Source organism: Penaeus japonicus, unplaced genomic scaffold (assembly GCF_977035675.1).
Source record: "Penaeus japonicus unplaced genomic scaffold, GWHDUDI00000001_assembly GWHDUDI00000005, whole genome shotgun sequence".
NCBI classification, from domain to species: Eukaryota; Metazoa; Arthropoda; class Malacostraca; order Decapoda; family Penaeidae; genus Penaeus; species Penaeus japonicus.
Genome location: NW_028234407.1, coordinates 13,855,190 through 13,866,831, shown reverse-complemented (window position 1 = coordinate 13,866,831; position 11,642 = coordinate 13,855,190). Strand labels below are relative to the sequence as shown.

General features: G+C 33.3%; 1 protein-coding gene across 1 annotated transcript in view; it reads left to right on the top strand.

Moving 5' to 3' along the window:
• Window positions 1-11,003, top strand: part of Chsy (Chondroitin sulfate synthase) — a 28,123-nt gene extending 17,120 nt beyond the window's left edge. The window contains exons 3-13 of the mRNA XM_043027201.2: window positions 1-90; window positions 514-646; window positions 1,479-1,656; window positions 2,107-2,275; window positions 2,591-2,731; window positions 2,994-3,093; window positions 3,856-4,016; window positions 4,412-4,561; window positions 5,400-5,483; window positions 5,984-6,121; window positions 7,231-11,003. The exon at window positions 1-90 is cut by the window's left edge and continues 51 nt beyond it. Of these exons, the coding sequence (XP_042883135.1) occupies window positions 1-90; window positions 514-646; window positions 1,479-1,656; window positions 2,107-2,275; window positions 2,591-2,731; window positions 2,994-3,093; window positions 3,856-4,016; window positions 4,412-4,561; window positions 5,400-5,483; window positions 5,984-6,121; window positions 7,231-7,440 (1,554 nt within the window). The 3' untranslated portion in view covers window positions 7,441-11,003. The remainder of the gene's footprint in view (window positions 91-513; window positions 647-1,478; window positions 1,657-2,106; window positions 2,276-2,590; window positions 2,732-2,993; window positions 3,094-3,855; window positions 4,017-4,411; window positions 4,562-5,399; window positions 5,484-5,983; window positions 6,122-7,230) is intronic.
• The last annotated feature ends 639 nt before the right edge of the window (window positions 11,004-11,642 follow it).

The following is an 11,642-nucleotide window of genomic DNA, read 5'->3' as shown; positions in this document are numbered from 1 at the left end:
CCCCTCAAGCAGAGAGAGGTGCATCGTGCGATTACCCTTCACCCGATCAAGAATCACTCCTATCTTTATCGACTCCATTATTACATCCAGGTAGGTCCGTCTCGAGAGGTCGTTTCAGGATCATAGTGCCTTGAATACTGACCTCATTGGGCTTGGCAATTACAGGATCCAGGTGGCAGAGCAGGATGTGAATGGAAGGTCGGTTTTCAAGGGAAGATGATATCATAGGGACATAGGGATTGAAAGAGATTATTTAATTTTATTATGTTTTTTAGGATGTTGATGTCTTTCGTTTTGTTGTTTTTGTTACTCTCATAATTGCCATTATGATATTTTTTTCAAAATGTTTTTAAAATTTAGAGAGAAAGATTCTGTGGTAAACAGATATGCTCAAAGCATCACAATGCTTGCAACTTCTTTTAAAAATTTACTTCATATTTAAAGTCTCATTTATTTTAATAGCATAATTTAACATTAAACCAAAGCTTTATATACCATTTTCAATCATTTCAGAGCCTAACCGTCCGATCTAAAGAAGCAGAGTTGGTGCGCACGATAAGAGAATTGTACAAGACCAGCGAGGAAGTGGGGAAGATGATGCCGAATCTCAACTCACCTGCAAAGGGAGTCTTCCTCAATCATCTGAGTAAGACTTCTCTTCTGCTTAGTTTATGTTATTACACGTAGCTGAAGCTTTTAGTGATGCTGGTGGTTTATAGTGGAAAGATCTCATGCATTTATTAAAGAGTAGATTGTTATAATGATAACTCTGGTTAGTGGTGTTATTACATTAGATTATAGATTATATAGATTTGGGTAGTAAAGGTCAAATTAATTTATTACAGTTTTTTTACTCTGAAGGTAAAACTGATTGAATTTAATTTTTTTGTTTGGGTTGAAGACTTCATGACCATATAGTACTTTTTTCATAAAGTTAATGTTCTATACATTTGCTTCTTTTTTTACTAACAATTCACTATATATTCTTACAACAAAAGCCTTTATTGCACTTTAAGAATATGAATATGATCCACTGATCAAAAAATTAAAAGTGAGTTATGATGGCTTGTGATAGTGAAATTAACTTTTGTTTTTTAACCCTCCACAATGAGCATTTTCTCAAGGTTGGATAAATTTTGTATTGCATTTTTCCTTTTGTTGAAATTACAAGTTAGATATTCCTTCAGATAGGATGATCAAGTATATCAAATGCAGATTTAGTAATATATAATAGATAGACTCATATTTCATGTGGCCCATCTTGCAAGAGTTAAGATTGCATGTTTAAGTTTGGCTTTTATAAAGCTAGATATGATGATTGAATAGAAATGTTGTTTTCTGTTTCTTTTTCATTATATACATCTATCTTTTCTAACCAAATAAGTTATAAAACATTTATAATTCAGTATTTTCTGGAAGAATACCTATCAAACTTAAAGTTAAAAGCAAATGCTAACTTGGCTTACTTCATCTTGCAGGCACAGATGCAACCCTTCAGAAATGGTCACCAGATGTAGAAGAAGAAGTCAATGCTTGGGATTTTGTGAGCAGAGCGGCATTTTGCCTGGGAGATGCCAATCCTCGCCACAAGCCAACTTCGGGTATGAACGAAGGGTTGGAGGATGTGATACGAGATGTCATGGAGATCATAAACAAGTAAGAAGTAGCTAGTTTTGGATTTCCTTGTCTGCAGTTACTCTTTACAACATCTATGATAGCTTCTTCTTCTTCTTCTTCTTCTTCTTCTAGTTTCTTTAAGGAATGTGTATTTTCAATTTTTCAAAGGATGATAAGAAATGTACAACTCTACCAAAATGAGAATTGATAAGTTATGCATCAGTTTGAATACATATTTGAAAAGAGGATTACACTTGCTTTGATATATATATACAAAGACATGGAAAATAATCCCTCCAGAAAGTATCAGTGTTTTTGTTTCTTATGATATTAGCTAGAAATTAACTAGAATATATAAGGTGTCTATATATCATTCCTTTGACTTTTTGCTGTACAGACCAATAGCTTTTGTATAACTTCCATATTGAAATATCTAGAGCTATTTTTGCTCAATACTCATTAAGTTGTATTTTATTCTTTTTCCATCAGAGTGTCTAAAGAACGTGGAAGAGTGATAGACTTCAAAGAGATATTGTACGGGTACGTAAGGTGGCACCCTAGTCACTCCATTGAGTACATCATAGACATGCTCCTCCTCTATAAGAAGTACCGAGGCAAGAAAATGACTGTTCCTGTACGGAGACATGCTTACCTTCAGGTATGTGGGAAAGCCTTTGTTTGGGTAGAAGATATGGCAAAGAAGTAGAAGATTATGCAACAATACCAAGTTAAAAAAAAAAAAAAAATTCTTGGATTTCTCATCATTTTAAAACTTAGCCAGCTTTTCACTTTCAGAGATTTGAATGCATCTAAACACATATAATAAGGCATTAGAATCTTAAATGCATTTTCAAAGCAATATATTGAAATATTTGATTGTTTTATGTAAATTTTTGTTGTTTAGTTTGTGATTTCAGGTAATATAACAGGCTTTCTTTAGAAATTTATTTTTCATCACATGATAAACTTCCAGGTTCCTCTTGGACCATTATATGTCCATGAATATGAAAGTCGCACATCAGAGGAGGAAGTTGCTCCTACTTCAGGAATCCAGGATTTTGTTGAAGTAGTGGTGAAGAAAAGTCTAAAGGATTTTTCAAGCCTTCACTATCAGGTAAAATTTTCTTTTATATGTGATTATCTTTTTCTTTTCAATTTATCCATTTTTTTCTCAGTATTCTTTGTTTTGTATACTTTCATATTTTGAGTTTGTTTTGTAGATATATTTTTTATCCTTATTTTTATATAATGTTGTGTTGACTATTAACATCAATGAATGTTGGTTAGAATCTCATATTGAAGAAACATGCATTTGGTTATTTTGTAATGCCTTTTTTAAATATTGTTTTGTTTCTTTCTCCAATTATTGTTCTTAGATCCCGCATGCAGGACCATCAACAACACAGCAGAAACCAAAGAAAATTCACTTTATCCTACCCCTTGCTGGTCGGTTTAGCATCTTCCAAAGATTTATGGGTAAATTATTGTTGATTTGAATGTGATCATTTTTATGCTAACCTGTTGTCTTTATGGACAGACTCCTTAGAAAGGCTATGGTCATATGTATGAATATTCATCCCATTGTAACATCTGGCATCAAGAATACACTTCGGTATTCATAGCAGGCTGCAAAGTTAGAAGTACAATCCATCCCTTTCTGTATTTCTACTATATCATGCTTTCAACAGTCACATTTGACTGTCTCTGCCATTCAGTACTTTATATGGTTCTTCTCAGCATATTCATACAATATGACCTCTCTGACATATCCTTCAATTATTTTCAATAAAACTTAACATTCAACATTTCATTCTTATTTTCAAACAGCAGCCTTTCATATGCATATGAGGTATAAGGAAGAATTTCTGAGTTAGAGGGAAGACAATGAATGTAGGTGATTATGGAAAGGGCATTGAATGGCTTGACCAAAAATGTCCACTATGAGCTAAACTAATTCAACTGATGTTTGATCTTACCTTTGTCATTACCATATGCACTGAAGCACAAATTAATTATAATGAACAATAGTGTAGTCTTAGAGGACTCCAAAGCCTTTTCCTTTTTTAGGAATCTTTATAAACATTATTCTTAGTAACTCCCATAAAGAGTTAGGAATAACAAATCATTATGAAAAACAAATAAAAAAAATGCTTAATAGCTACTTTTTAACACAAGCAAACAATAAAATCAAAGAAACCAATCAGCAGAAACTTTTCACTCTACTGAATGACTTTGCAGATGATTTCAAACGGGTGTGTCTGGAAGGAGAAGAAAACGTGCGTTTGGTCGTGGTGTCCTTCCGCCCTCCTCCTGGTCAAGAGGACACAACTGAGAATGTTGAGGCTCTCATATCCAGTCTTCAGTTAGACTATCCTCATGTTCCTATGAGTGTGCTACAGGTGGGTGATAAATGTTCTTATTCTTTGTTCCCCTTACCCTTTTTATTCTTTTTTTGGGCCATTTGTCTTTGTATGTATCTTCAAATGTGTAGGATTCACTTTGGTACTTTGATGTTGAGTTAGACTTTGAAACGAGTTTGAGACTTAGTTTTTTTTTTTTTAATGAGTTAGTTGAAAAGCATTTTGTAGATCAGTCATGATTTCTGCAATTTGTCATAAACAATCATTATTTTGAATCTTTGTGAATATTTTGCATTCTTTCTTTTCTCTTCTTTGTTTTTATTTCTATAAAGTTCTATTATTCATTTTAAATGTAGCATTTTTATTTTAACACATTTCTCCCAGCACCATTGTTTATCATGGTCAATTACTAGACTGATTTCCCCTTCTTACAGGCAAATACAAGTTTTGCTCGAGCTTTAGCCCTAGAGTTGGGTGCTGGCCAGTGCGAGGAAAATGACCTGATGCTCTTCATTGATGTGGACATGACCTTTACTCCTGGTGCTCTCGACAGAATTCGTTTACATACAGTTCAGGGAATTCAGGTATACATGATTTTCTTTCTCTAAGCCTTGTTTCTTCTTGGTGAGTTGGTCATATTAATTGGATAACTCCTGGTATGTGTGTGTACCAAGGAATATATGCTTTTTCTTTGGAATTCTGGTGACCTTTTTGTGGAATGCATAATTTTATGGTTTTTAGGTCCAAATTATTCATATGATATGCTACATCATGATTGTAATAGAATAGCATCTGCTTAATAGACTTCATATAAGCTCATTATGCAGTTATGTAAAATAAGTTTTATGGAATGACAGAAATATGCTTGTGTTATAGTTTTTCATAATCTTTATTTTTACTAGAAACTTAATATTTTTATTTACAATATGTGCAAAAGCACAAAAGAGAATGATTTACCAAACTTAAGTCACCCTAATTTATTAAAATTCTATCAACCAGATCACTCCATATTCCCCTTCCCTTCCAAAATAAGGAGTAACTTTAGGACACTCAGAATTTACTTAATATTCCATTGTCCTGTGTGATTGTGATTTTCAAGTAAACGTTGTCTATAATCACATTATCATTATCATTATCCACCAGTGATATAAATAAAATACAATCTGTGAGCCACTCCTTGCATGGCATGTGTTAATTAGTGTGATGTATTAACTACTTTGGTCTTTCTTGTGATATATCATTTTACCAAAGGATATGTTTTTTTTTTAATATTTACCTTTTTCAGTCAAAAATTTTGTTGCTATTCCAGTTATTTAGCAATTTCATTGTTTCTTTTATAATGTGATGTTACTTCATCACTTTGATTTTTGATGATGTAAACATTGAATTAAATTAATGTTTGTATATATCTTCTCTTTTCAGATATATTATCCTATAGTTTTTAGTGAGTTTGATCCAAATGTAACAAGAAAAGGGAACAAAGGAGAAACATATGATCACACGTTGGTAAGTGTGATTTTTTTAAGAAATAAATAAATGAGCAGCTTGTAAATGCCCAGACTTATTATGAACATATATTGAATTTTATAGATTATTTTCAAATTTCAAACACTCCCTTCCAGAGTTGGGAAGTATTGCTAGTACTTTGAGCCTTCAAACTTTCCTCCATGTTTTAAAATAGAAATTACTGATACTGCAACTACTGAGAAAATAACTTTAAATTAGGGGCAGTACTGCTGGTGCTATTGGTTCCAAACAAATGATGGCATATATTAAAAGTACTGCAAATTAAATACCTGCATGACAATATAGCATTTGCTTTCAAAATATTGATTATTTTATTTTCACAACTATGTTCAAGTTCATGCCCTATAACTTTTATTTTATTTATGTATTTTATGATGATATATAATCACAACATTATTGCAACCACTTTGCAAAGTTGTAAAATATAAGAATACAGAAGATCTGTTGTGACAGAAACAATTGCATTCTCTCTTCTGCAGATTGATGAAGAAGTAGGGTATTGGAGAGCATTTGGATTTGGAATTGTATCAATGTACAAGTCTGAACTGCTAACGGCAGGTGGTCTTGATACTTCCATTCTTGGTTGGGGTCAAGAAGACGTTGACCTCTTTGAGAAGGTAAGAGAACCAGTATGATAATGATATACTGTCTTTTTAACCCATTCACGCCGGGGCAGTTCCGGCTTTGCGTGGTCGCAATACCGGGGTTCTCGAACGCATAAGCCTAACGCCTCGAGATTCTCGGGCGCACAAGCCGCAAGCCTCGGTTGCCCGCTCGCTCTACCCGAGCGCGCGGCTTCCCCTCATAGTGCGTCCAGGGCGTCTGACGCGAAAACCACAATACGTGCTATCACGTCAACCGGCGTGAATGGGTTAAATGGTTCTGAAAATCACATAATTTCATTGTTTCATCTATTTAACTACATATTTGAAGCAGAGATTGACTACCTCAGGGATTTGATGTAATGCAAGTCAGTTTACGATGGGGCTCTTTTGGCTCCAAATAGTTGAAATGCCAGAATATTTCAAATGAATAAGCGGGAGTCTCGCCCGCACTGGCCATGGCCAAGAACTTTATGCCCGATCACCTGGCGCGCCAGCCAGGAGGATAGCCACATTGAAATATCTCCTCCCTGGCAGCTGACGCTGTCACCACTTGACATGATATCTTGTCACTGTCATTAATGGGTTAACTGAAGCTGTTTTTAAAATATTGTATATATGTTAACCCATTCATGCCGGAGCCATTCCAGCCTTGCAAGTTGCAATGCCGGGGCTCTCAAACGCATAGGCCTAAATCAATTAAATGATCGACGGCGTATAACGGCACCCTGCGAACGGGCCTTGAATGCGCGGTACCCATGGTGTACCACCCGTCGAGAGAGGGTTAATGTTTGTAAATGATTGTGATACTAGAATGTTAATTCTATATTGTTAGCATTATATAGTTAGACCAACTTCCTTGGTGAATGATCATATTGTTTTGACTTTAGAATGGGGATGTTATCACTACAAGATAATCTGGATTAAATAAATAATTTTGTATATTGCACTGTCAATAGAGAGATAGAATGATACATAGGAATCTCTTATATTCACACTCATATGAAGATCATGGTATATGTGTCATTACTTCCAGTGTTCCCAGTATTGCCTTATTTGAAATAATAATGAACCATTTTTATAATAAATTAATCTTTCAATATTTTACTCCTTCCCTCTTGCAGGTGCTGAAGAAAAAAATCCAGGTATTCCGCGCAGCTGACCCTGGCCTAGTCCATATTTTCCACCACGTCGACTGTGATCACAACCTCGTTACGAACCAATACCAGATGTGCCAAGGGACGAGATACAGCACCTATGGTGCTACACATTCCCTCGCCAAGACAATCATCGACAATCCAGAAATCTTAGCGTACAAGAGACGAAACTCGTAGTCATTATTTTTGTATGTCCAATAATTTAGCGAGCGTTATTTTTTATAATTTATTGCCCCCTGAGGCTTATGTAGGTGAATAAGGAGAATGAATGCTTTTGCTGTGGAGATGGGAGATGTTCCTATCTCACCGAAAGAGTAATTGTTTTGACTATTAGATGTTAAGGTTTTATACTTTGAATCCAGATTTTCTATGAAAGAAACGTTCCTTTTTTTATTTACTGAACTTTGAACATATGAGGAATTTTTCCATCGTTGGTTTAAGTAATTTATCTGCAAACTCAGAGATGATTGACAATGCAAGATGCAGCTGATATTTTATTGATAGCTTGTTACATTTCCATATTTTTAGGACTTATTCCACTTTTCTTCACTTATTATTTCTGCTATTATTATTATAATTATTATTTAATTTGTTTTATTGTCATCTTTATCATCTTACAGTCCCATTATTTTTGTCATCACTTTTATCATCATCATCATCATCTTAACCATCTTCATCTTCATCATCATCTTTATCATCTTCATCTTTATCATCATCATCATCATCATCATCATCATCATCACCATCACCATCCTCATCATCATCATCATCATCATCATCATCCATATGATCTTCATCTGTATCTATGTCTATGTCATCATCATCATCAATATTATCATACAACCGTCATCATCATCTCGTCAATGTCATCATTATCATATTATCATCAACATGAACACCAACATCCACATCAATATCAACATGAACACCAACATCATGATTATTATTATTATTGTTATGATTATTATTATTACTATCATTATAATTATTGTTTTACTAATATTATAATCATTGTCTTTTTCATAATTATTATCCTATGTTTATTTTTGTTATTGTTGTCATCATTACTATTACCATTACCATTATAAATATTTTGATGTCTTTTTTTGTATTCAATAATATTATTGTAGTTACAATTAATATTATTAATAATTATTATCTTTATTACTCATAGGATTAGGATTATTATTGTTATTCCTAGTTCTGTTTTATTATTAGTAGTAGTACTATTACTACTTCTAATATTATTACTATACTATTGCTTTTGCTATTATTGTCACAATGATTAGTGCTACTGTTGATAGTAATGCTACATATTAGTGCTGTATTATGTATGTGCAGTCATTCTCACACTAGAAGTTACACCTCCTTTCAGAAATACCTTTTTACAGCACACTTGAGATTTATTATCACACACTACCTGTGATAGTTCAAATAATTGAAGTATTTAAAGTTTTCTTTGACTCTAGGCTTTTTCCTCTGATTTTCTTAGAACTTTTTTCTTCACTGCTATGAACTGTTCCCTAGTGATGGATGTTATTTTATTTTATTTATGTATTTTTATTTTTGCTTTGTCTCTTCATATGCTCAATAATGGTAATGGATGAATCGTGTCGTAGGAACTTCAAATAACTTCGACAAAAGGAAAAAAGATACATATCCTCGTATGTTAGTTGTGAATGGCTATGGATATTGTTAGGAATATACTCCACATGATTCATCCAATCACACGCATACACAGATACACATGTATGCTCACACACTCTGCATGCATGTGTGTACTTTCTGTCCCATTTCCACTTACTCTTATTCTTACTCCCACTCCTACTCCCATTCCCACTCCCACTTCTACTCCCACTCTTATTCTTGCTCTTACTCCAACTTTCACCCTCACTTATGTACACACATATGCATGCATATAAACATACCATATATGTATATAATAATTATTGCTTCTCTTTTATTTATTTCCATATTTTAAATATTTTTCATACCCAATGATTTTTAAGAATATGTGCAAGTAACAAATACCAAGAGGTGCCATGATTATGATTATATGAAAATACTCTTTTTTTTTTCTCTTTCTCTCATTCTTCATCTTTTACTCCTCTATAATTTTTATAATTATTTTTGTAAGTACTTAGTTGAAGAGCTTGATTATATGTCAAGTAAACTGTGAGTCAATACTTAAAAGTAAGTGAATGAATCTCAAAAGATGAATCATATCTGGGAAGTGATAAGCAAGTGCTATTATCATGTGTGTAGCAGCACATGCATGCAATATGTATCCAGAAATCCTCTATCAAGAATATCCCACCGTACATTGAATCTCTATACTGTACTTGTGAGAAATCGTCTGTTACCAAAATAGTCAAATGTAAAGCTTATATTTTATTATAAATTTCATGTTATTGAGTTCACTTGCACTGTCATCCTCATGAACTACTTGGTGTCCACATGATGATGTACATAGATATGTTAAGACACTGTGACACTGGCTTTGACAGAAAAGGACATGGGTTATGGCAGGAAGTGAAAAATGTCTAAGCTCTTGAAGGTACTTGAATTACCTAGGTGCAACTAGATGCCTCTTCCATATCAAATAATGCAATGTGGTTTGGCTTTCATTTCATGGCAGCATATTTCTTTTTTGTATCTTAAATATCTTATGTTAGCCTTAACCATCCATGTTGATATCTGATCAGCTACTTTATCAGTTATCACTATTTAACTTCCTAATAAAACTTACAAGGTACTGACTGTCATACTCTTAGAATCAGGGTAGTGACTATGGTTAGCAGCTTTGAGTTATAATAGCAGGGTCTTTTCTCCAGTGTGTGGCTAAGACTTGGCAGCTCTTTATCATTATTTTGTATATGAGCAGAAGTATCTGGAATATATTTTTTGTTTTGAAGAAATTGCATACCTTGTCTGGGTCAGTAATAGAATCAGTAAGAAATGAAATACTCAACTCTTCTTAAATGATCCAATGCAATTTAATACTTCTAGTTAAGTTGCATTATTAAGCAGAATATTTTTATACTCGATTTTTGCTATAGAAATGCATCATCCTGATTAACATGCATAATAAATAGTACTCTTTTTTCCAGAAAGAAAAACATGTACATTAAATAGGTTTCCTCTTTATTAATGAATGTCTGCACTCAAATGCATATAATCCACAAACATTCATACACACACTAGCATAATATGTTTATGATAATAGTTGATATATATTTATAATGTAAGACAGTACTATGGACTTGATCTGCATAACTGTCAAGAGTATAATTTTGTGCAGTATGTTATTATCTTGCATGATTTCCATTACCAATAACTGTATTAAAAAGTTTAAGTATTGTTTCTACCAACAATTTTCAATGGCTTTTTTATGTATGATAGACTGATTTTATCTGTTTTAATGGTACTTTAATAGTTGTAATATAAACAGATGTTCCTGTATATTTATATGTACAATTGTGATACTGATACTAGGTGCCATTGTTAGGATAGAGTATGTGATAATATTTTCTTGAAGTCTTCCTTGACAAAGAGGCTGTTTTTAGGTACTTTTTGTAACCTTACAGAAGTAAATGCATCAATCCCCTTTTTTCCATCATGGATTATAATATATCATCCATATCACCAACAGATACCTACACTTTGTACATTTTAGGTTTTAGATATTAGTGAGAATGTAAAAGATTTGTATGAATTTTGAAAAATACTTTTTTAGGAAACTATTTTTTTATTTACCCTCTAATCTAAAGAATGAGACAGTCATTTTAAGTGACCACCATAATACCATGAATATGTAATTTCAATCAATTGCAGAGTCTCAGTAAAGTAAACTAATAAAAGACTAGTGATTGTCACTTTATAACCAAGTATGATTTCATGAAATGATCATGTCATCTAGTTTAATTTTTGGGAAAATATTTTATCAATACTGAAGATCTTGTAGTAGTTTTGTAGAATGTTAAACAAAAATTGTATCAACCCACATGACAGTTTTATGGACACAGTGGAGCCTTAATTAGCTGTCTTTTGATTCGTGATTTCTGGTTTAACAACTGGTTGAAACCCGACAGTGACCCTAGGTCACTGATAAATTAGCCAATATGAGCAATTATGTGCCAATGCTTCATATTTCAGTGGTATTCATCCATCAGTTTTTATTGTAAAATTTGATTCACTCATGGCTAAATTTTTTTATTGTGGGGGGTGGGGGTAGATGGGGCTAGATTTGCCAGTCCCAGTCCCCAGGAAGGATACAATTGCCACCTACATGGCACCCCAGATGGGTTTTATTTCAGGGCAAGACAGCTTCATGTAACATATTGTGAACTTTTCCACTCCCTTTCATTCACTCATTGTAA